Source organism: Triturus cristatus, chromosome 6 (assembly GCF_964204655.1).
Source record: "Triturus cristatus chromosome 6, aTriCri1.1, whole genome shotgun sequence".
Taxonomy (NCBI): domain Eukaryota; kingdom Metazoa; phylum Chordata; class Amphibia; order Caudata; family Salamandridae; genus Triturus; species Triturus cristatus.
This window is the reverse complement of record NC_140589.1, coordinates 973,164,958-973,191,893: the sequence shown is the minus strand read 5'-3', so window position 1 is coordinate 973,191,893 and position 26,936 is coordinate 973,164,958. Positions and strand designations below refer to the sequence as shown.

General features: G+C 46.9%; 1 protein-coding gene and 1 long non-coding RNA gene across 2 annotated transcripts in view; one reads left to right on the top strand and one right to left on the bottom strand.

Moving 5' to 3' along the window:
• LOC146820871 (uncharacterized) overlaps window positions 1–26,936 on the top strand; it is a 589,956-nt gene that overhangs the window by 211,402 nt on the left and 351,618 nt on the right. Inside the window, exon 6 of the mRNA XM_085611692.1 lies at window positions 18,884–19,038. Coding sequence (XP_085467818.1) covers window positions 18,884–19,038 — 155 coding nt within the window. The remainder of the gene's footprint in view (window positions 1–18,883; window positions 19,039–26,936) is intronic.
• LOC146820872 (uncharacterized) lies at window positions 19,303–20,183 on the bottom strand. The gene is made up of 3 exons (XR_014962635.1): window positions 20,087–20,183; window positions 19,717–19,791; window positions 19,303–19,624 (listed from the first exon to the last, which is right to left on the bottom strand). It is a non-coding gene; the product is annotated as an uncharacterized LOC146820872 (long non-coding RNA).

Sequence of the window (26,936 nt, the reverse complement as noted above, 5' to 3'; positions counted from 1 at the left end):
GGTCAGCTCCTATCTTGAAAGTTTTGGGGTGATTCGCCAAGTGGGGGCCGAGAAAAAGGAGGATCCCAAAACGCATTTTCTCCATGTTATTTCCCTTACGAAACTTTAGACACGACTACAGCCCGAACTGCTAAACGGAATTACACCAAATTTGGCAAAAACGTAGCCCTTGGTTCAGAAAGAGAACTTTTTTTAAATGGTGTAAATCCGTTCCGTAGTTCCTGAGAAATTCAAAAAATAGAGGTCAAAAATTAAATTTCCCATAGAAAACTTTAGACACAGTTACAGCTGAAACTGCTGAACGGAATTACACCAAATTTGCCAAAAAGGTAGTGATTGGTCCATAAAACTGCCTTTTTTTTAAAAGGTGTAAATCCGTTTAGTAGTTTTCGAGATATTAAAGGAAAAAAATCTTTATAAATCTGGGCTTAACCTAACTACACAAGCTAGAGCTTGGCTCTAATTGGCTGCCAACACTTCAATACAGGAAGTGTTGGCAGCCATCTTGGTGCAATGCTTTTTAGGTCTCGCCTAGTGACGCAGCGCATGCGTGGCTCACTACACAACCACAACTGCACTGCCCTAAACCCTAAAACACTACCCCAGCACGAGCCCCTACACTGCGTGAACACCACTGCACTAAACCCTGAAACACTACCTCAGCGTGACACCCTACACTGCCCGAACACCACTGCACTGCCCTAAACCCTGAAACACTTCCCCCAGCACGACCCCCTACACTGCCCGAACGCAACTGCACTGCCCTAAACCCTGAAACACCACCCCCAGCATGACCCCCTACAATGCCCGAACACCACTGCAATGCCCTAAAACCTGAAACACTACGCCCAGCACGATACCCTACAATGCCCGAACACCAGTGCACCTCCCTAAACCCTGAAACATCAGCCCCAGCACGACCCCCTACACTGCCCAAACACCACTTCCCTAAACCCTGAAACACCTCCCCCAGCAAGACCCTCTACACTGCCCGAACACCACTGCCCTAAACCCTGAAACACCAGCCCCAGCACAACCCCCTACTCTGCCCGAACACCACTGCACTGCCCTTAACCCTGAAACATCACCCCCTGCATGACCCCTACACTGCCCGAACACCACTGCACTGCCCTAAACCCTAAAACACCACCCCCAGGACGACCCTCTACACTGCCCAAACACCACTGCTCTGCCATAAACCCTGAAACACCAGCCCCAGCACGACCTCCTACTCTGCCCGAACACCACTGCTCTGCCCTAAACCCTGAGACACCAGCCCCTGCACGACCCCCTACACTGGCCAAACACCACTGCACTTCCCTAAACCCTGAAACTCCAGCCCCCGCACGACCCCCTCCACTGGCCAAACACTACTGCACTGCCCTAAACACTGAAGTACCACCCCGCACTACCCCCTACACTGCCCAAACACCAATGCACTGCCCTAAACCGTAAAACACCTGCCCCCGCATGACCCCCTACACTGCCCAAACACCACTGCACTGCCCTAAACCATGAAAACACCACCACCAGCAAGATCCCCTACACTGCCCAAACACCACTTCCCTAAACCCTGAAACACCACCCCCAGCAAGACCCTCTACACTGCCCGAACACCACTGCCCTAAACCCTGAAACACCAGCCCCAGCACAACCCCCTACTCTGCCCAAACACCACTGCACTGCCCTTAACCCTGAAACACCACCCCCTGCCCTACCCCTACACTGCCCGAACACCACTGCACTGCCCTAAATCCTAAAACACCACCCCCAGGACGACCCTCTACACTGCCCAAACACCACTGCTCTGCCATAAACCCTGAAACACCAGCCCCAGCACGACCTCCTACTCTGCCCGAACACCACTGCTCTGCCCTAAACCCTGAGACACCAGACCCCACACAACCCCCTACGCAGCCCGAACACCACTGCACTGCCCTAAACCCTGAAACACCAGCCCCTGCACGACCCCCTACACTGCCCAAACACCACTGCACTTCCCTAAACCCTGAAACTCCAGCCCCCGCACGACCCCCTCCACTGGCCAAACACTACTGCACTGCCCTAAACACTGAAGCACCACCCCGCACGACCCCCTACACCGCCCAAACACGACTGCACTGCCCTAAACCATGAAACACCTGCCCCCGCATGACCCCCTACACTGCCCAAACACCACTGCACTTCCCTAAACCCTGAAACTCCAGCCCCCGCACGACCCCCTCCACTGGCCAAACACTACTGCACTGCCCTAAACACTGAAGTACCACCCCGCACGACCCCCTACACTGCCCAAACACCACTGCACTGCCCTAAACCGTGAAACACCTGCCCCCGCATGACCCCCTACACTGCCCAAACACCACTGCACTGCCCTAAACCATGAAAACACCACCACCAGCAAGACCCCCTACACTGCCCAAACACCACTTCCCTAAACCCTGAAACACCACCCCCAGCAAGACCCTCTACACTGCCCGAACACCACTGCCCTAAACCCTGAAACACCAGCCCCAGCACAACCCCCTACTCTGCCCAAACACCACTGCACTGCCCTTATCCCTGAAACACCACCCCCTGCACTACCCCTACACTGCCCGAACACCACTGCACTGCCCTAAACCCTAAAACGCCACCCCCAGGACGACCCCCTACACTGCCCAAACACCACTGCACTTCCCTAAACCCTGAAACTCCAGCCCCCGCACGACCCCCTCCACTGGCCAAACACTACTGCATTGCCCTAAACACTGAAGCACCACCCCGCACGACCCCCTACACTGCCCAAACACCACTGCACTGCCCTAAACCATGAAACACCTGCCCCCGCATGACCCCCTACACTGCCCAAACACCACTGCACTACCCTAAACCATGAAAACACCACCACCAGCAAGACCCCCTACACTGCCCGGCTACCACTGCCCTAAACCCTGAAACACCACCCCCTGCAAGACCCCCTACACTGCCAGGATACCACTGCCCTAAACCCTGAAACACCACCCCTAGCAAGACCCCCTACACTGCCTGAACACCACTGCACTGCCCTAAACCCTGAAACACCACCCCCAGCACGACCCCCTACACTACCCGAACACCACTGCACTGCTCTAAACCCTAAAACACAACCCCCAGCGCGACCCCCTACACTGCCCGAACACCACTGCACTGCCCTAAACCCTAAAGCACCACCCCAGCACGACCCCCTACACTGCTCGAACACCACTGCACTGCCCTAAACCCTGAAACACCACTCCCAGTACGACCCCCTACACTGCCCATATGCAAATGCACTGCCCTAAACCCTGAAACACCACCCCAGCACGACCCCTACACTGCCCGAATGCCACTGCACTGCCCTAAACCCTGAAACACCAACCCAGCATGACCCCCTACACTGCCCAAACGCCCCTAAACCCTGAAACACCAGCCCCAGCACGACCCCCTACACTGCCCGAATGCCACTGCACTGCCCTAAACCCTGAAACACCACCCCCAGCACGACCCCCTACACTGCCCGAACACCACTGCACTGCCGTAAACCCTGAAACACCAGCCCCAGCACGACCTCCTACTCTGCCCGAACACCACTGCTCTGCCCTAAACCCTGAGACACCAGACCCCACACAACCCCCTACACAGCCCGAACACCACTGCACTGCCCTAAACCCTGAAACACCAGCCCCTGCACGACCCCCTACACTGCCCAAACACCACTGCACTTCCCTAAACCCTGAAACTCCAGCCCCCGCACGACCCCCTCCACTGGCCAAACACTACTGCACTGCCCTAAACACTGAAGCACCACCCCGCACGACCCCCTACACTGCCCAAACACCACTGCACTGCCCTAAACCATGAAACACCTGCCCCCGCATGACCCCCTACACTGCCCAAACACCACTGCACTGCCCTAAACCATGAAAACACCACCACCAGCAAGACCCCCTACACTGCCCGGCTACCACTGCCCTAAACCCTGAAACACCACCCCCTGCAAGACCCCCTACACTGCCAGGATACCACTGCCCTAAACCCTGAAACACCACCCCTAGCAAGACCCCCTACACTGCCCGAACACCACTGCCCTAAACCCTGAAACACCACCCCCTGCAAGACCCCCTACACTGCCTGAACACCACTGCACTGCCCTAAACCCTGAAACACCACCCCCAGCACGACCCCCTACACTACCCGAACACCACTGCACTGCTCTAAACCCTAAAACACAACCCCCAGCGCGACCCCCTACACTGCCCGAACACCACTGCACTGCCCTAAACCCTAAAGCACCACCCCAGCACGACCCCCTACACTGCTCGAACACCACTGCACTGCCCTAAACCATGAAACACCACTCCCAGTACGACCCCCTACACTGCCCATATGCAAATGCACTGCCCTAAACCCTGAAACACCACCCCAGCACGACCCCTACACTGCCCGAATGCCACTGCACTGCCCTAAACTCTGAAACACCAATCCAGCATGACCCCCTACACTGCCCAAACGCCCCTAAACCCTGAAACACCAGCCCCAGCACGACCCCCTACACTGCCCGAATGCCACTGCACTGCCCTAAACCCTGAAACACCACCCCCAGCACGACCCCCTACACTGCCCGAACACCACTGCACTGCCCTAAACCATGAAACACCACCCCCAGCATGACCCCCAACACTGCCAAAAAACCACTGCACTGCCCTAAACCCTGAAACACCAGCCCCAGCACGACCCCCTACACTGCCCGAACACCACTGCACTGCCATAAACCATGAAACACCACCCCCAGCATGACCCCCTACACTGCCCGAACATCACTGCACTGCCCTAAACCCTGAAACACCACCCCCAGCATGACCCCCTACACTGCCCGATGCCACTGCACTGCCCTAAACTCTGAAACACCAGCCCCAGCACGACCCCCTACACTGCCCGAACACCACTGCACTGCCCTAAACCCTGAAACACCAGCCCCAGCACCACCCCCTACACTGCCCGAACACCACTGCACTGCCCTAAACCCTGAAACACCAGCCCCAGCACCACCCCCTACACTGCGAACACCACTGCACTGCCCTAAACCCTGAAACACCACCCCCAGCACCACCCCCTGTACTGCCCGAACACCACTGCACTGCCCTAAACCCTGAAACACCACCCCCAGCAAGACCCCCTACACTGCCCGAACACCACTGCCTAAACCCTGAAACACCACCCCCAGCAAGACCCCCAACAGAGCCCAAAAACCACTGCACAGCCCTAAACCCTGAAACACCAGCCCCAGCACAACCCCTATACTGCCCGAACACCACTCACTGCCCTAAACCCTGAAACACCACTCCCAGTACGACCCCCTACACTGCCCGAATGCCACTGCACTGCCCTAAAGCCTGAAACACTACCCCCCGCACGACCCCCTACTCTGCCCGAACACCACTGCATTGCCCTACACCCTAAAACACCACCCCCAGCACGACCCCCTACACTGCCCGAACACCACTGCACTGCCCTACACCCTAAAACACCAGCCCAAGCACGACCCCCTACACTGCCTGAACACTACTGCACTGTCCTAAACCCTGAAACACCAGCCCCAGCATGACCCCCACACTGCCCGAACACCACTGCATTGCCCTCAACCTTGAAACACCACTCCCCTGCACGACCCCCTACACTGCGCGAACACCACTACACTGCCCTAAGCCCTGAAACACCATCCCCAGCACAACCCCCTACACTGCCCGAACACCACTGCACTGCCCTAAACCCTGAAACACCATCCCCCGCACGACCCCCTACTCTGCCCGAACACCACTGCCCTAAACCCTGAAACACCACCCACAGCACAACCCCCTTCACAGCCTGAACACCACTTCACTGCCCTAAACCCTAAAACACCACCCCCAGCACGACCCCTACACTGCCCGAACACCACTGCACTGCCCTACACCCTAAAACACCACCCCCAGCACGACCCCCTACACTGCCCGAACACCACTGCACTGCCCTACACCCTAAAACACCACACCCAGCACAACCCCCTACACTACCCGAACACCACTGCACTGCCCTAAACCCTAAAACACCACCCCCGGCACCACCCCTACACTACCTGAACACCACTGCACTGCCATAAACCCTAAAACACTACCTCCAGCACGAACCCTACACTACCCAAACACCACTGCACTACCCTATACTCTAAAACACTACCTCCAGCATGACCCCCTACACTACCCAAACACCACTGAACTGCCCTAAACCCTAAAACACTACCCCCAGCACGAGCCCCTACACTATATCACCACCACTGCACTACCTTAAACCCTAAAACACTACTCCAGCACGACCCCCTACACTACCCAAACACCACTGCACTACCCTAAACCCTAAAACACTACCCCCAGCACAACTCCCTACACTACCCAAACACCACAGCACTACCCTAAACCCTAAAACACTACCCCCAGCACGATCCCCTACACTACACAAACACCACTGCACTGCCCTAAACCCTAAAACACTACCCCCAGCACGACCCCCTACACTGCCCTAACACCACTGCACTACCATAAACCCTGAAACACCACCCCAGCACGACCCCCTTCACTACCTGAACACCACTGAACTACCCTAAAACACCACCCCGAGCACGACCCCCTACACTACCCTAACACCACTGCACTACCCTAAACCCTAAAACACCACCCCCAGCACGACCCCCTACACTACCCAAAGAGCACTGCACTACCCTAAACCCTAAAACACCACCCGCATGACCCCCTACACTACCCAAAGACCACTGCACTACCCTAAACCCCCACCCCAGCACGACCCCCTACACTACCCAAAGACCACTTCACTACCTTAAACCCGAAAACAGTACCCCCAGCATGACTCCCTACACTACCCAAACACCACTGCACTAAAATAAACCCTAAAACACTGCCCCCTGCATTACCTACTACACTACCCAAAGACCACTGCACTACCCTAAACCCAAAAACACTACCCCTACACTACACAAACTCCGCTGCACTACCGTAAGCCCTAAAACACTACCCCCAGCTTGACCCCCTACACTACACAAACACCACTGCACTACCCTAAACCCTAAAACACTACCCCCTACACTGCACAAACAGCACTGCACTACCCTTAAGCCTACCCCAGCACAACCCCCTACACTACCCAAACATCACTGCACTACCCTAAACCCTAAATCTACCCCAAGCACGACTCCCTACACTACCCAAACACCACTGCACTACCCTAAACCCTATATCTACCCCCAGCATGACCCCTACACTACCCAAACAACACTGCACTACCCTAAACCCTAAAACACTACCCCCAACACGACCCCCTACACTACACCAACACCACTGCACTACCGTAAACCCTAAAACACTACCCGAGCACAACCACCTACACTACCCAAACACCACTGCACTACCCTAAACCCTAAAACACTACACCCAGCACGACCCCCTACACTACACAAACACCACTGCACTGACCCCCTACACTACACAAACACCACTGCACTGCCCTAAACCCTAAAACACTACCCCCAGCATGACACCCTACACTACACAAATACCACTGCACTACCCTAAACCCTAAATCTACCCCAAGCACGACCCACTACACTACCCAAACATCACTGCACTACCCTAAACCCTAAATCTACCCCAAGCATGACTCCCTACACTACCCAAACACCACTGCACTACCCTAAACCCTATATCTACCCCCAGCATGACCCCTACACTACCCAAACAACACTGCACTACCCTAAACCCTAAAACACTACCCCCAACACGACCCCCTACACTACACCAACACCACTGCACTACCGTAAACCCTAAAACACTACACCCAGCACGACCCCCTACACTACACAAACACCACTGCACTACCCTAAACCCTAAAACACTACACCCAGCACGACCCCCTACACTACACAAACACCACTGCACTTACCCCCTACACTACACAAACACCACTGCACTGCCCTAAACCCTAAAACACTACCCCCAGCATGACCCCCTACACTACACAAATACCACTGCACTACCCTTAACCCTAAATCTACCCCAAGCACGACCCACTGCACTACACAAACATCACTGCACTACCCTAAACCCTAAAACACTACCCCGAGCACGACCCCCTACACTACACAAACACCACTGCACTACCCTAAACCCTAAAACACTACCCTCAGCACGACCCCCTACCCTACCGAAACACCACTGCACTACCCTAAACCCTAGAAAAGTAACCACCACCCCATGCCCAATTCCCCTTACCTCTCACTCCTCGTGGTTCCTCTCTCCTCATGGTTCCTGCTTCATGTCGTCTCTGAGGGGCGGTGCACATCGTTGTGAGGAAACAGAACAGCCTCTGTTTCCTTACAACGACGTGGATCGTCTACATTTTTTAGAACTCATGGTCATTTACCATGCATACCTTTACAACAAAATTTGTTGTAAAGGCATGCGTGGTAAACAGGGCCGGACTGACTACCAGGTGTTTTGGAATGCTGCTGAGCTGGGGGCTGATTTCGTTGATGGGGACCTGCGTGTACTGGACAAAATTAGTTTCGCTTTAATTATTTCGAAGCCCCCACCGCAGTGAAATCAGCCCCCTGCTCGGCAGAATTCCAAAACGCCCGGTAGTCAGTCCGGCCCTGGTGGTAAATGACCATGCGTTCTAACAAAATGCGTAGTAATGACTTCTCGCTGTACAACGCATGCATGGTAATGCATGCGTTGTAATGGTATCGCGAAGTAAAACATTCGTTGTAACGGCAGATTACCGATCAAAGCTGGCCCCTGTTCTTCAGTGAGTTGTTTATTTGATAAATTAGGAGGAATACATTTGTTTTTTTTACCGAAAAGTGCATTCCCAGCAGTTGTATTGTGAAAGTGTCCGCGTGGCCTGGTTCCACTTCCGGAGAGAGAGTGGAAGATTCTGTTTGGATCTAAAGGGGTTCTGCTGTTGGACGGGGCCAGCGCGACACATCATCAGAAAACACAGCTAATGGAAAGCGTTGTCCCCGAAGTGTAGAGCAGAGCCATGAGAGGTCAACGAGTGTGCGTCCCACTGCAGTATGACCGTACCGCTTGACCCATGTGCCGCCTCCAGTGTACGGAAGGCAGAAGCGGCATCCATCACAGGTCCTCTTGAAGACCGTTGTAGCACTAATTCTACATTTTGGAACTAGGGCATTTTAACCTTGTTGTTCCTGACAGATAGAAAGAGAAGATCCTGTGTTATTCAGTGCCCTCGTTACCTTTTCTGTGGGTAGTGGGGCTTGTCACTTCGCTGCCCCGCCAGTGCACACGACTGGGCTCCCCACCTCGTGTGCCATCTGCAGGGCCTCTTCCCTCAGATCACTGGTTTCGGTTTCTGGAGTGGCAACATAAACAGTTGCTCCCAAAGGACTAGCCTGAACACTTAGGTGAATATCCCCTGCACCAGCATTCTGCGGAAATTCTTTCCCAGCTCTCCCACGTCGACGTCATAATAGCACGGCTCCACTCGCGACACCGTATGATGTCATAGGAGCCTTAAGAGGACCTCGTCGGCGTGCTGACATCAGTTCCACCCATTTTTCCCGTGCCACCGAGGTAAACAGGTGGACCGACACATTTTCACATGTACATAGTATACTAAATATATATATATTCACTGAAAAAACCATAGGTTTCCAGGGCGTTATAGTTAGCTGGATATTTCCCTCGTACAAAACCCTAGAAATTCCCCTGTTATAGTTAGTTCAGCTAACTATAACTCGCGCCCCCGCAATGCACTGCTGATGACGTCACATATTACATCACTCATGACATGGTCAGTGACATCACTGATGACATCACTGATGAAATTTCAAATGACATCACTGATGACTTCATCCAGTGAGTCTGTGTTTCTGTAAAGTTTTAATATGTTTAATATATACAGGGAAAGGACTGTGGAAGAATGAGTGGGTGTACAAGTGTGTGAATGGATGATTTTCTAGGTGCGTGACTGACTCTATAAGTGAGTCATTAAATGTATCTTACTGCAGACTAGTGACTAAACTGTGTGAATGTCTGTATCTGTCTGTCTGTTGGTGTATAAGTGGCTGCATGGTTTTGTGAATAGCTATATGAGTGTCTATATGGGTTATTGATTGGTTGTCTGAGTATCTGTATGGGTGCCTGAGTGTTTGTGTGGGTAGGGTGTGTGTGACTCTGTGCATAGATGTGTGAGTGGGTGATTCTATGGGTGCATGGTTTTAAGAGTGCATCTGTGATGGACTGTATGGTTGGGTGAGTGTATGTATGGGTGTGTTAGTGATTGAATGTATATCTCAGTTGTACATGTGTCAGTAACTACATATGTGAAAGGCAGTGCATATGTGTGTAAGAGTATATAACTGGCTATATGTGCGAGTGTGTGATTGTGAGAGTGGCTGTATGGATGAATATGTGCTTGTATCAGTAATTGTATAAGAGTGTCAGAATGTGGAAGTATTTGTATGAGTAAGTGAACTTGTGTGTGTATAACTGTATAGGTGAGTAAATTTGAGTGTGATTAATTATATGCATGACTGACTAGGTGTGTGTGTACGTCTATGGATGATTGGCGGTGTCTGAGTGTCTATATAGGTGTATAATTGCATATGATAGTTCTGTACTGATTGACTGTAATTATGTGTGACTGTACAGGTGAGTGAGTGGAGGTGTGTGTAGACCCAAGAGTCAATGAGTGGGTATGTAGTTATTGGTATTGGAGTATCTATGGTTTTGAAAATGGGCGTCTGAAATTTTGAGTCGGTGTATCAAAGGTTATATTAGGGTGTGAAGATGCACTAATTTATCACATGGATGACGTCATCAGTGATGTCATCAGTGATGTCATTTGAGATGTCATCAGTGATGTCAATCGTGATGTCACTGACCATGTCATGAGTGATGTAATATGTGACGTCATCAGCAGTGCATTGCGGGGGCGCGAGTTATAGTTAGCTGAACTAACTGTAACAGGGGAATTTCTAGGGTTTTGTACGAGGGAAATGTCCAGCTAACTATAACGCCCCTGAAACCTATGGTTTTTTCAGTGAATTTCTAAGGTTTTTTAAATGCCAATTCCTAACTATAACGTGCATGAAAACTATGTTTTTTTCAGTGAATTTCAAAGGTTTTTTAAATGCTAATTCCTATCTATAATTTATCACTAAAGCTATGATGTTTAATGATTTTCATAGGATTTCTAAATTTTTCTATTTCAGTCTGTCAATTCCTTTAATTATGTTTTTTTTAAATTCATTTTTATCACCTTTTTTTAACGTATTTTTTCAATTAATTCTTTTAAAAATTAAAAAATATTATTTGTTTTTATTGGGTTTAAAAAAAAAGGTTAATGTTTTAAAATATATTTTTATATTTTTTAAAAATATTTTTTAAACTACATTTTCAAAACGTAATTTTTTATATTTTTTTCTCCATTTTTTGGGGACCTGTGCACCCTATGCACACCCTTCACGACCTGTACGCAAAAGCATCCGCGTACGGTAAGCGTTGGGTACATTACAATGCGACCGGTACGCGACTCCAAGCCTATACGCGACACATACGATGCACGTTACGCAACGCTTGCGCGCTTCCGCAATGCGTCATGTGCGTGCAAGATGCGGTGGGTGCGCGAATCCCGTGAAATATTCTGCATTTAAAAAAACATATATATATATGTATTTTATGCGAATATTAATTGAAGACAAACTGTAAACTACTCATAAAAGTAATATATTTTTACATTTAATGCTATATTCTTTTTAAATTCAATTTCGCAGATGCACCCTGGGTGCGTGCTGAGTAAGCGCACGGTGCGCGGATCCCATGTGACCTGAAAAAAGAGATTTGATTGGTTCATTACACTTCCTGTTCTAACTATTGAATGACCCCACCCATTTCAATCATTCTTCTTTGACCTTCTTTGGAGGAGCATCTCTTTGCAGAGAAGAAGATTTTTTGACTAGGTTTTAACTTAGCTCAAACTTTTTTCTAACCAAACAATGGCTTCAGGGTAGCAGGCATCTCCTGGATCTCCTCATTCATCTGAGGATGAATTTTTGGAAGAGCCACCACGCACACCACGTTTTTCATCTGTGGTGTGGAAATTTTTCACATATCCAGAGGGGCAAACAAAGACCAATGCCACCTTGGTGACCTGCAAGATCTGCCAGAGAGTGCTGTCTCGTGGGGATCCAAACAAGAAATATTCATGCGGAACGGCGAGCATGATGAAGCATCTGAGGACCCTTCATCCAGTAAATCTTGCTCAGGAGGAATGCCGAAGGATGAGAGTCATTCCTGCTCCTACGGATTCATCATAGCCAAGCACTTCAAGAGTGCATCCTTCTGCACAAAATTTGGACATCGGTCCGCAGTTCCACTTTTTAAAAGTGCTCTGCATAAAATGCAATGCTACTTTATGCTACGGGGAGCAGTCTATTGATCTGATCTGCCGCAAGCAAGAAAGTCACCATTGCTAGTTATTATTATTTTTTTTTCCTGAAGTTCATTATTGTGTTCCTCCAGTTCTATTTTTTCCTTTTTTTTTTAAAGAAAATCCATAAAAATTTAAAAATTGTTCCAAAAAGCAAAAAAAAATATAAAAGAAAAAAGAAGAAAAAAAAATTTCTTCTAAGGGGAAGCGCTTTCAATTTCTTTGACCTCTGCAAGGTGATCGGCTCTACAGCTCACATAATGCTGCCGTGAGGGGAACGGCTTTTGGGCACTGAGACAACTTTCTTCAATCCGCTGCCGTGAGGGGAACGGCTTTTGGGCACTGAGACAACTTTCTTCAATCCGCTGCCGTGAGGGGAACGGCTTTTGGGTGCAGAAGGACTACATCTCCCATAAGGCCCTGCTCTGCGCCGAGAATCGGCATCAACAGAGGGTGCCAAAAGCCCTCTTAATCAGCACGGGGCACACGGGCCCATCCGCGCCCGTCGAAGCCCGAAGAAGTCTGGGCTGGGCCACCCCTCTAACAACTCCAGATGGGTAAGCACAAACATCTGGGTAACTCTGATAAGGGGGGTCTAAAAGCTAAAATACCCAGAAAGTCACCATCTATAATTTCTTACCTAACCTCTGCCGTGGGTGTCTTGAATGAAGAAATAGCAAATGCGGAAAAGGAGCTAGGCTTGGACTCAAGTGAAGCACCTAGGGAAGGGATCGAGGTGACAGCATTCTTGGCATCTGCCCCCGTACCCCTGGACCCTGTGGTATTGATTAATGCTCCCAAATCAAAGACCGATGCTCTTCCCTCTGCTTTGGCCGGTAAAGATGGCATGCCTAGCCCCCAGAGCCAATGAGAGTGCTTCAGTTCTGCAGACCCAACTTTAGGTTCACTGAACCAAATAGGATGAAGGTAAAAAAACTTCTCTTGTCCAATCAGATTTGAGAATTTTTTTTGTTTTTGGGTCCATAAAAGTTTGCAAAATCAGGTTCATGGAATTACGCAAGTTACTGGTCCATAATGTAACATATTCATTCCCAGACTGGAACACTTCTTAAATGCAAATTTTTCTAAATGTTCTGAATGGATTTACACCAAACCATGCAAAGCACTTGCTTGAATAAAGTGCAACTTTAATTCCAATTTTGGCTAACTTTCGTTCAGCTTTTTTGTGTTTCACCAGGAGCAAAGAATTCTATAATAGGGAATATAGGAAATGTCACTTTTGAGAGCCCCCTCTTTTAGGAACCATTTTGACAGATCTACATGAAACTTACCTAACCAACAACTAACTTTAAAGTCACTTTAACCTTTGTTTTTTCAGTGAAATTCTGGATTTTTTTTTAACATAAGCTAAAATGGTAATTCCATACCTAACTGTAACATCACTTTAATCTTAGTTTTTTTTCAGTGAATTTCATTTTCTTTTAGCCTTGAGCATAAGCCCAACCGCCTCAGGCAACCTAGAGCCAACACCCCGACTTCACACAGCCTTGGCTGTGCACAGCTAGGGGTTAGCCTCTGGCCAGGCCATGCATCGAACAACAACCCCACGGTTGGCCAACCTCCGGCTGTGCACGGCCTCTGGACATGTCCTGAACCCATCAGACCCACGGTAGGCCAACCCCCGCTGCGCATAACCAAAGGCAGTGCTGGGTTACTATAGGGTGTGCCTCTGGCCATGACCTTTACCCAACATCGCCTGGACCAGGCAACAGCCTGCTGCTTATGGCTCAGCACTGCCACTGCCATCTGATATTCAGCTGCGACTGTTTTTGGCAGTGTGCAGTGTGGCATTGTCGGCATGGGTGGATTGTTGGTTACCATACATTAAAAAAATTCTTTGAGGCTCTTTTTTGTCCCTCGACACCAAAGGTGGTCTTCGCTGGGTCCTGCCTGTCTGCAACAGAGCAAAATCGTTTTTATTTCTTTTTGGCCACAGGGGTATTCCACTTTGACACCCGCACAAGGGCCAGGGTCAAAGGGTATACCTACCCTGCCCCCTTCAATGTGTTTTTCTATATCGTTTCTGAACTCGGGGACTGAATCCCTGAGTCGTATAATGGGGCCCGCAACATTTTCTGTCATGTTGCGGCTGCCAATCAGATTGTTCTGGCCCACGGCAGTCCCTCTGGTCCACCCAATAACAGTGCGCTTTTTTGTGTGTTTTTTTCTCCAGGACTCCCACGGCAACATACTGCTACACATTTTAAACCATTATTTCTCTAAAATGGCTAAACACCAAATCACAAAAAGCCTGCTTTCTGAAGAATAAACTAGCTTTTCATCTTTCTGCCAAATGTGGTGTAATTCTGTTCAGCTATTTTTCCACTATCATTGTTTAATTTTTCCAATGAAAAAAGCTGGGGGGAAAAACTGGTATGGGATCCCTATTTTCTTAGCCCCCGCTTGACTGATCACCCCGAAACTTTCCAGGCAGGAGCTAAAGTTTTCCTTCAGGAAAGTTTGTGAAAATTCTTCAAACATCACCAGTGTTATTAGGAAAACAAAACATGCTTTTCATATGGAGGCTCTCTCTCACATATAACTACACAGTGGCAACAGCTACTGTGTAACATATTATTGTTGGGATAACCATTGTGTATTATAGTTCAGATGGTGTATCCACTAAAAAGGCATTTTTGATTCATCTTTAACCCCATGGGCCGATCTGCATGAAACTTAGCAATGTACTTGCACAGTCTCGGTGCAGATTAATAAGGTAAGGTAAGGGGGTAAAAAATAACTGTTTTTCCCAGTTAACTTCCTTAGGAAGTTTGACTTGAATGTTCAGACCAAACAACTGAGCAGAACAATACCATTAGTAGATCTTTTTGTAAATTGGCGTAAATGTATTCAATAGGTTTTTTTTTCAGCATGGCATAAACATTTTTTTAAAGTTTCCAAGCTGGCTTTAAAGGGTTAACACTTTAGTATAGCTCCTCCATTTTAACCAGCGAGTCATGACTTGAGAATTGCATCAAAAACGTTTTGATTTTTGTTTGACAAAATGTGATTGGCTGGATTAGCGTTGAATAATTTTTTCTGCTATCTTGAAACCCATGAGTCATCTCTAACTTGAGGCTTTAGCACAGTGAAAAAATAATTCCACAGCCAAATGGGGCCAACTCCAAAGGTGCCTAACCCAAGGGCAATGATCAGGCGTACCCAGATGTGTGGAAAATAAAAGATCCTTCTGAGTAACAAGCACCTAACACGGCATATGAATCATAAATCGGAGTTTGCCAGAAGCCATTTTAGTTGTCAAATTTGACTGCCATTTTGTGCCTGTCTTGCGAGTTGCTTCTAACTGGCAAGTGTTAGGCAGTGTATAACTAAAGCTCAGACAATGCCAAATTTTAAATGGATATATGACGTTGCTTGGAAGGCAGGAGGTAGGACACCAGGCCACGACAAATGACAACTCCTGCGGTGCAGTTCCTGATATAGGTTGACCCTGAACTGAATCCCCACTGTGCATGGTGCTCTGCATGATGTGCGCAGTTGGGTTTGAGCACTCATGGAAGGCAGTGCACAATGTATGCCTACAGGACAGTCCCTGCACCTAACCCCTACTGCTAATGCTTGCAGGATAATGGTAGCTTAAGGTTGGTGTGGTGGATTATGGATAATACAGATGGTGTATTCTCTTTGTTTTGAGCAAAGTCTGATTCACTTTCCATCATGACTTTTGGTTTCCAAGGTATGTAGAGACTACATTCCGTTGAATCAATGCTCACAATTGATATGGGTATCTCTGGTAATACTGCTTGAGTGAGCATTCAACAGGGATACCAGATATACAATATCTCAGCATGCAATAAGCTTTATTTAAAATTGGAAACAAGTGGTGAAAGGAGATAGATTTACTGTAGTTTTTCTTACAGCTGGAAAGGCATCTGGTAGTGTTACCAATTTAGAAATTCCAAATTACTGATGCGCATTTGTACATATCACAGCATCCTGTAGTAACCAGCAGGTCTCAGAATCCAGGAAGTATAAGTTCCCTCAGCACTAGTATTGCAGTAGACTGTGCATTCCTTTGGAGACCATTTTCCTCTTACAGTGAGCAAATCTGTATTATCGGGGTGATATACAAACACCGCTCCTCCCTTTATGTGACCAATGGGAGGCAGACTGAACACCCCCTTGTACTCAGAAGGAATGTGCTGCTTTACTGGAAGGCCCACAACATGTGCCTTGAAATGCCCGCTTCAAGCTTATTAAGATTACATAGTACATAGGGATTATCTCACACCTGCCAACATTACTAGGTTCTATCACCGGGAAGACGCAGCTTGCCCACGTTGTCTCCATGTAGATGCTGACGTACTGCACATGCTTTGGTTCCACCCCAGTTTACAGACTTACTGAACCAGCATCACCTCCAGCTTACCTGGCTGCAATGAACGTCTGGACCTGCAGGGGTGGAAATATGTCTCCTGGGCTTGTATGGTAGGACTTAGAATCATAGGGTGGACTCCAGCTTCCTAGATTTGGGTTTTATAGTGGCTAAGCAACTTATTACCTGTAGATGGAAATCTCTGGAGCCCCCACCGGTCACAGCTTGGGAGCGCTCGATGCTCAACTGGGCGCAAGCAGAAAGTGTAGCCCTGCATGGAGAAGGCACTTGGACTTCTACTTACAGGGACACTATTTTATCTGATTTGCAGTCTAATCACTCACCTGCTGCGGACAGTAGTCCTGACACAGTAGTACGGGCACTGGATGCGCAGACAGGAATTGTAGGCTGATGTTGCTTAGTGTACTCATTACAACATCGCTAATGCATATTCTTGTTGTGGTCACTAGCAGTGCATATTCCACCCAGCATCTGTTGGAGATGACAGTCGGGGGAGTGGTGGGGGGTCGTTCAGTCATGGGGTCTGTTACGATGTTTTGTTTGGGTTTTTTTGCTCAATGTGTGACTCTGTTCCTACTGTCTGCTGTTTCCACAGGTTCTCTTCTTTTCCCACTCTTTTTAGCAGGGGTTTCCATACAGACATCCTATTAATTGTGAAAATATATACATCTCAGTCATTTGTCCTAGTCTGGAGCTAAGCTCTTGTATTTCTCATTTTGTATTGGCGTACTGGTGTACACTTGCTATCGTGATTCCACCGTATTACTGGCATTACATAATTATCACACTGTTCGGTAAAGATAATATGCCGTTGTGTATTCCTCTGTATGCTGCAGCACCCGTCTCTTGCTATGCAATTTTATTGTATAATTGGAAAACTTTAATAAACAGATTCAAACAAAAAAAACAGGGTGATATTACAGCTTAGCTGCAATTTCTATATGTAAAGGTGATGTGTGTACACCCTTATGCATAGTGATGGTACAAAGTCCGGTGTAGTATGAGTGCTTTGCTATTTTGGCAACAGTTTCTCCCTGTGAGTGAATGTCTCCACCATTGGGGAAGGGTGAAAGATGGAACAGAGATTCTGCCAATGGTGTCCACCACTACTGAGGGCACTTATTAGGTACCACCATTATGATAATATGCCTGTGGAGTATTTATCAGTATGTTAGGTACACAATACCTCTCTGGTAAAGTCTATCATAACTGCAATTGCCATAACAGGGTGGACCCAACACTTTACACGGTCATTGAATTAGCCACCATCTTTGGCAGAGTGGCATCACAGCATGACTGACCCAACAGTAGACACAGATATGTCTGCTCTGATGTGACATCAGTCATTGATGCACTGCCAAATAGAGAAAATTGATGCATTCTTAATCACATCTTTGATCAATTTAATCAATTCTTAATTACAAATACTTTGGACAAATCCAACTGGTCTAGACTCTGATAACCTGATTGTCTCTTTTTACTATCTATACCATCAAGGGTTGCTGGTCATTTGACTGTTTCACCTGCCTAAGTTATCACTCACCCTTCTAATGTATTATGTCTTAAAATGTTTAATGTGATGCCTATCTCCTTATGTATCCTTATACCAAGTTTTTCACCAGTCTATTTCATTCATGTTGTAAAGCGCTCTGATACCTAGTGCTATATAAAACTATATAAAAAAATTAAAAATTAAAAATTAAAAAAGACTGCAATGGTTGACGATGCAGGTATTAGTTTTTGTGGTGAGACCTCTCTCACCATGTTAGGAATAGAAGCAAAAACTCACTGTGGAAAACATCAAAAAGTATAGCGTGATATAAATTCTATAGACACACTTTTCTTGTGGTGCCCAGTTTGGAAATTCACCCTTCCTAAATTTTGAAAGCTAAAACTTGAATTTTTGGTGAGATTCAGTCTTTGAACTCCTTTTAAGCTTGCGTTTTGATTCAGTGTGCCACTTAAATGGAACACAATCTTTTTACTTTTCACGCCTCTGTTAAGCTGAAGCAGCGGATGGAGCAAAAGAAAGAAGTGGAGCTGCAACTTTCTGAAAGGAGAATGGACCTGCTGAAGGCCCAGTCTGCCAAGCATGAGATGGAAGAAAAGATACACAAGCGTACTGCAGAAATTCAAGATCACGTCACACATGACCTTAGGTAAGTCAATGAATGGTGACTAAATTATGTACTTTTTCAAAAAAAGGAGGGATGGGCTTGTTTCAACACCCAAACTAGGCCTCAACATTAGTTTCAAGCAAGGAGATGTAAGGGTGTGTGAATTCAAAGATATTTTAGAAAAACACTTTAGCAACTAAAGTGATTTTGATGTCTTTATTCCACCATTCTTAGTTAGATGATTTTGGAAAAACACGATCAACATTTACATCATGTCAAACATGGAAAAACACTCAATTAGGAGAATTCACGAAAACATGGAAAACAAAAGTACATTCAACAGTTAACAGGTACAGAACCAATAAACTGACAGTACGTGTGTGACAAACAGTGACCAGTCCAAGTTTGAAAACAAGTGGCGGCAAAAATTATTTACAACATTTCATAAATACAGCCTGCCACAACAAGCTAGGGTAAAGTAGAAACGGTACAACAGGCCGATTGCCTTGTTTACGTCCAGGGCTACTCGGTTGTGTATTCAATCAGCATTGCGACTAGCATGTAAGGGTCAATGCGTTTCTGAACCCTTAATCTCTTTGGTGTTCTCAGGATCGGGACATGGGCGACTCTAGAACATATATAGAAACACAACATCAGATTTTCAGTCCCTCTAAGGTATCCACCCTACTGACTTATTTCTACAACTAGTTACATCCTTACCATTTCAATATTTGGGGAAGCACAGTGGCGGTTACCGAATGGTAGAGTCAATGCCCATAAGTGTATTCGGATGTGCTACAAAAGAATGAAGAAGAAAGAATTGGAATTATAGAAAAACCTAGGATCGGTCAATCTATTTTGAGGTGCACCTTATTGCACAGCAACAGTTATTTATAACAGCATGAGTGGGCACGCATTTACTTAAATTGTCTAAAGAGACTTGTCTCAAACGTGGTGGTGCGAGTTGTCCGACAAGCGTGAATTAATTCTTAAGCAGGCGAGACCTACAAAATTAAAGCCAGTGTAAATGGAAGGCTGTGCTTGAATTGAAAAGTCGGAACTTGAAAGCAGCATAATCGGCATGACTCACTTTAATTTTGTATCAGCGCTGAACTCGTGGGACAGCTGGCAGCAAGTCAGTTCTTACTTGTTGTCTACAGTGATCACAGCCCGATGGTCAATGTATCGAGTGCTGGATCCTGCCACAAAAATACGTAAGATCAAATGAGCGTTCGGGGTTTAGCATTCAGTCAGTGAAATTACAAGCGCGCGCAAGAGACTCGCCTGTGTTTTAGCAGCTTTCAGCGTTTACAACCTCCTTCGCCGTCTCTGTATTCTCTAAATTTTTGGAATGGCGGAAGAGCTCCACAGAGAAAGACAGGCATTGACCATCGGGCTGTAATCACTGTAGACAACAAGTAAGAACTGACTTGCTGCCAGCTGTCCCACGAGTTCAGCGCTGATACAAAATTAAAGTGAGTCATGCCGATTATGCTGCTTTCAAGTTCCGATTTCTCAATTCAAGCACAGCCTTCCCCTTACACTGGCTTTAATTTCGTAGGTCCCGCCTGCTTAAGAATTAATTCACGCTTGTCGGACAACTCGCACCACCACGTTTGAGACAAGTCTCTTTAGACAATTTAAGTAAATGCGTGCCCACTCATGCTGTTATAAATAACTGTTGCTGTGCAATAAGGTGCACCTCAAAAAAGATTGACCGATCCTAGGTTCTTCTGTAATTCCAATTCTTTCTTCTTCATTCTTTTGTAGCACATCCGAATACACTTATGGGCATTGACTCTACCATTGGGTAACCGCCACTGTGCTCCCCCAAATATTGAAATCATAAGGATGTAACTAGTTGTAGAAATAAATCAGTAGGGTGGATACCCTAGAGGGAATGAAAATCTGATTTTGTGTTTCTATATATGTTCTAGAGTCGCCCATGTCCCGATCCTGAGAACACCAAAGAGATTAAGGGTTCAGAAACGCATTGACCCTTACATGCTAGTCGCAATACTGATTGAATACACAACGAGTAGCCCTGGACGCAAACAAGGCAATCGGCCTGTTGTACCGTTTCCACTTTACCCTAGCTTGTTGTGGCAGGCTGTATTTCTGAAATGTTGTAAATAATTTTTGCCGCCACTTGTTTTCAAACTTGGACTGGTCTGGTCACTGTTTGCCACATACATACTGTCAGTTTATTGGTTCTGTACCTGTTAACTCTTGAATGTACTTTTGTTTTCCATGTTTTCGTGAATTCTCCTAATTGAGTGTTTTTCCATGTTTGACATGACGTAAATGTTGATCGTGTTTTTCCAAAATCATCTAACTAAGAATGGTGGAATTAAGACACCAAATTCACGAATGTATGATGTTGCTACCCCATTTATTGCCCCGCAGTAGGTTACAACGTGGACGTTACATCTTCCGCATTGTTACCAGGCATGACTTTACATCGCAAAGCGTTTCTCCGACTTGCCCTAGATGGCGCGCTGGACTTAGGAATAGTATAAATTACTATTCCTACTCCAGTTAGCCTAATAGCAGGGAATGTGTTGGATTTAAAGTCACTGAAACGACTTGCGATGTAATGCCATGTGTGGCAACAAAGCGGACGATGTAACGCCCGCGTTGTAACCTACCCGCGTGGTATTTCCAGCGTTGTAAACGCTGTTTTCTAAGATCACTTTAGTTGCCAAAGTGTTTTTCTAAAATATCTTTGAATTCACACACCCTTACATCTTCTTGTTTAAGACTAAATTATGTGCAGCACAATCAGGGATGTAGTATGCATAAGTGGAAGCATTATTTGGGCAGGGCTCTATTGCCCATCAAGACACTGACAATTCCATAGTGGACTGCAAGCTTCCAGGCTGCTTTCAAGTCTAGATGATAAACCATGTTTCAACCTGGAAAGGTGGTCTTTTTCTGTCTGCCTTCCTCTACTAAGTCAAAGCAGCAGTGTTTTAATGTAGCTTATTTGTCGAGACTGTGAAAATGAATGACTTCTAAACTACTGCTAATGCACACATGCAGCATATTTTTTCTGGAACTGCACAATGTATGCAACTTTTGGAAAATGTCGCAGCTGTGGTTTTAAGAGATGGGGGGAATGAGGAATATCCATTTTAACATCATTCTCACTACGAAAGATCCATTCATATTTTCAGTTAGTAGAAGAAGAAGTGATATTTAAGTCTGAGCATTGCTCAGCCAAGCTTATAAACAATGGTGAATTTCTTTAAAACAAATATTTCTAATTTAATGTAAAACAATTGGTTACCTAAATTTTAAACATATATATTTTTTTAAAGTGCCTACACGAATCAGCACTTCAAGTGGTACACATACTCTTGCTAACAAAGTTCACTATCTGGGAGTAAGCTAATTGAAAATTAAATGTCAATGTTGCCTTCATAATTTCTAGTGATACAAATATGAAATCATGAATTTCATTTTGTTTACATGTTGCCTTGACTTACTTCACCTGCACCCAAAGCTGTAGGTGTTCAGTTTCCCTTTTGGAAACAGCCTATTCATTTTTTGTCTGCACAGAGACTTGTTTGTCACCAGTGGCTTATCAGCATCTCATGGTTTTCCTGTGTTTTTTCAAGAAGCACTGCATGATACTCACACTGCACCACTGAGACCAATACCTTACACATCTTGACCTCACATGAAGATCATCCCTGCCTCCTGATATTGCTGGACCTCTCTGCTTCCTTCGACACACTCCCATACCCCCCTCCCCCTGGAGTCTTGATTGGGATTCACCAGCAATGTCCCTTCCTGGTTCTCCTCCTACCTTTCCAAATGACATCAGTTTGTTCACATAGACACCTCCAGGTCCCAAAAGATCCCAATCACCCGAAGAGTCCCCCAGGGTTCCATACTGTCTCCTGTCATCTTCAACCTCTAGATGTAGCCGCGTGGTGTACTACTCATAGATAACACATCAAGGTTCACCAGTATGCTAATTATACACCACTCTGCTTAAAAGTCTAGTCTGCTTCAGACATTCAAACCCTCAACCACTGTCTGCACATCTTCCAGACCTGGATGTCCAGCATTTACCTAAATCTCAACCTTACAAAGATAGAATTCCTGTTATTTGGTAAGAGCAACAAACAAGAAACAGTACAAACCTGACTCAATGATATGGACCTTGATGGCTTTGAAACCCAACTTTCACCGATTTTCACTTTGATTCATTGTGGACAACAGCCTCACCCACAAGGAACACATTGCTAAAAAAACAAAGACTTTCTGGCACCATCTACCTCTTCTAAAAAAAAGCAAAACAATTTCTTCCGTAAAGTGCCTTTAGAAATACTGTTCATGTGCTTATACTATTGCATCTGAATGATTGTAATACCCTGCTCCATGGCCTTACAGACTCCACATGGCACCACTTTAACATAACATAACATATGCATTTGTTTACCCAGAAGGGTATCTTGGTGCTAAATAACAGATATTTATTGTTACCCAACTCAAAGGTACTCATTTTATCAACCTCAGGAGGATGAAAGGCCGCCGGAATATGAACCTGTGACCATGAGGTCAAACACAGGTCCCTACAGTGGACGCATTAGTCCACTAAGCCACTAGACCCTACCTCACATCACAGCCCGTCTCAGTGATGGTCTGAAGAAAAATGCTCATGGCACCCCTATCCTGATGGAACACTTCTGCCTCCCCTCCTGGTGCGACCATTTTAAAATCCAGCTGCATCATCTACAAAGCCATCTTGACTGGCACCCCTGCTTATCTTTAAGACCAGCTCTCCATATCTGTTGGTTCTCGGCACATCCACAGGCAGGAAACTATCAGCATGCCAAAAAAGAAGCATACAAAAAGCGACTTGCAGCATCCCTTTTCGATCTATGTACCGAGGATCTTGAACAACATTCCTGGACAATGGATTTAGGCCCAGATCTCTGTACTGGGGTGAATGTATGACATTGTTCTGCATTCTGTCCATCAATTGTTGTTTTTGCATTTGTCACCCCGAGTGGGAAGGGTATGCCCAGATGTGGGTCCCTTGCTCTCCATGCCACTGGAATCAAGCTATCCTGGCTGAAGAGGGGGGAACCCCGAAACCGGTCTTAGGATGCTTGTTTCCAGTCCAGGGAGGACCTGGCTTGGCAGTTCGGGCTGGACTGTTCCCATGAGGCACAGGGTCAAGACTGATTTGCATATGGCTGGGTTCAAACTGGAACGGCATGGTGAGCAAAAAAACGATGGATTTAGGCCCAGATCTCTGTACTGGGGTGAATGTATGACATTGTTCTGCATTCTGTCCATCAATTGTTGTTTTTGCATTTGTCACCCCGAGTGGGAAGGGTATGCCCAGACGTGGGTCCCTTGCTCTCCATGCCACTGGAATCAAGCTATCCTGGCTGAAGAGGGGTGAAACCCCGAAACCGGTCCTAGGATGCTTGTTTCCAGTCCAGGGAGGACCTGGCTTGGCAGTTCGGGCTGGACTGTTCCCATGAGGCACAGGGTCAAGACTGATTTGCATATGGCTGGGTTCAAACTGGAACGGCATGGTGAGCAAAAAAACGATGGATTGAGGCCCAGATCTCTGTACTGGGGTGAATGTATGACATTGTTCTGCATTCTGTCCATCTATTGTTGTTTTTGCATTTGTCACCCCGAGTGGGAAGGGAATGCCCAGACGTGGGTCCCTTGCTCTCCATGCCACTGGAATCAAGCTATCCTGGCTGAAGAGGGGTGAAACCCCGAAACCGGTCCTAGGATGCTTGTTTCCAGTCCAGGGAGGACCTGGCTTGGCAGTTCGGGCTGGACTGTTCCCATGAGGCACAGGGTCAAGACTGATTTGCATATGGCTGGGTTCAAACTGGAACGGCATGGTGAGCAAAAAAACGATGGATTTAGGCCCAGATCTCTGTACTGGGGTGCATGTATGACATTGTTCTGCATTCTGTCCATCAATTGTTGTTTTTGCATTTGTCACCCCGAGTGGGAAGGGTATGTCCAGACGTGGGTCCCTTGCTCTACATGCCACTAGAATCAAGCTATCCTGGCTGAAGAGGGGTGAAACCCTGAAACCGGTCCTAGGATGCTTGTTTCCAGTCCAGGGAGGACCTGGCTTGGCAGTTCGGGCTGGACTGTTCACATGAGGCACAGGGTCAAGACTGATTTGCATATGGCTGGGTTCAAACTGGAACGGCATGGTGAGCAAAAAAACGATGGATTTAGGCCCAGATCTCTGTTCTGGGGTGAATGTATGACATTGTTCTGCATTCTGTCCATCAATTGTTGTGTTTCAACATTCCTGTATCATGGAAGCCCCCTAGGCTTATCATCCCTCCCCTCCTCATTCAATCTTCCTCTCCTGGGCCTATTTCGAGGTGGAAGCACCTTCGTTGTTGACTGGAACTGTGGTTCCATTCTTGTCTGTAATAACCCCCGCTAAGAGTTCTAATTACTCTAAATCTTTTCCTATTTCTTAGGGCAGCCTATTCCTTCATAGATCACCTTTTTCACCAGAGTTTATCAGGCTATGTTCTGCTTTCAGGTTTCAGGGTCCAGAGGAATTCCTGCTCCCCAGGCTATCACAATATTCCTTTTGGCTACCATTAAATCCAGCATGATCCATACTCTCTGGAGTCTAGTCACCTCCATCTCCCCCACACATTAAGCAAAAATCTCTCTACCGAACTCCCCATTCACCCTCCTTCCACTTGTTGAATATAATCTGTGATTTCTGAACAAAAGACTTGTATCACTGGGCACTCCCAGAGGATGTAAAACAAGGAGCCTACCTGTCCACATGCTCGCAGGCATATGCCGCAGGTTGGCCTGCCCTTTTTCAGCAGGACCATTCAAGAGTAGTATGACCAATGTACTATACATAGCTGTACCAATCAAAACCCTGACTATATCGCAACCTCTCCAGGGGTACCTAGGGCCTCCTCCCAATCCCTGTCTTCAAAATTATCACGTCCATCTCCCTCGTCTCTTCAGTTGTTGTAGGACATCAGGTGTGTGGGTTACGATTATTTTTATATGTCAGGGATGTGGCTTTTTTGTCCACAGGTTCACTTAATAAGCTGTCCTCCATGGGGGAGACTTCCTCAGCACTATACTTGTTCATTAATACTGATCTCAGGGCATGTATCACCTGTAGATATCGGTAGGCTGTGGAGGCTGCTAATTGGCAGTCTTTGGTAAATTCCGACAGAGGATTTACACCTCCCTCAACCCACACATCCCCCACTGTGATAATGCCAATACGGTTTAACCTGGCAATGCCCTTTGATCTTCCAAGTGCCGCTAACATCTCTGCATCCCTGAGTGGGGTGATCTATTTTGTTCTTCTCACCCATCTTCAGAATTATTTCAATCGCTGTTCAGGTGGAGGTGGGTAGCCCGCTCAACATTTGTCTTCCATAGAGCACCGCCCAGTCGCTCCTCGCACTCATTGCATGTCTGTCCATTTGTAATGCCATTTCAGTCTGTGCCATGAAGACCCAGTCATTGACTGTAATTAATTGCAGCTCCCAATAGGATGGTTGGATATCTGGAAGGGCAATCCCCCATCACACCAGCCCTACATCCGTATGAGCAGGGTGATCTGAACTGGGCCGCCATCAAATAGCAGAAGACGAAATTCTGCCACAATTGTCTTGAATTACCCTTTAAGAACCTCATAGGTCGTGTTTTGTAACACATATCAGAAACGTGGCAAGGACAATAAAGCCGCTCTACTAAGAATGGAGAGCAGAAGGGGATGGTAGTGATGCACATCGCCTTTCAGCCTGTCCAGCAGTGGGATTAGATTCCACTTGTGAAAGAATTTCACTTCTGGTGTTAAGTAAATACCTTAGTAGTGGAATCCGCTCCGCACAGAGGTCACCCCACAAATTGGTGGAAGTCTTGGTATTCCTCTCCTAAGCGGGTATAGT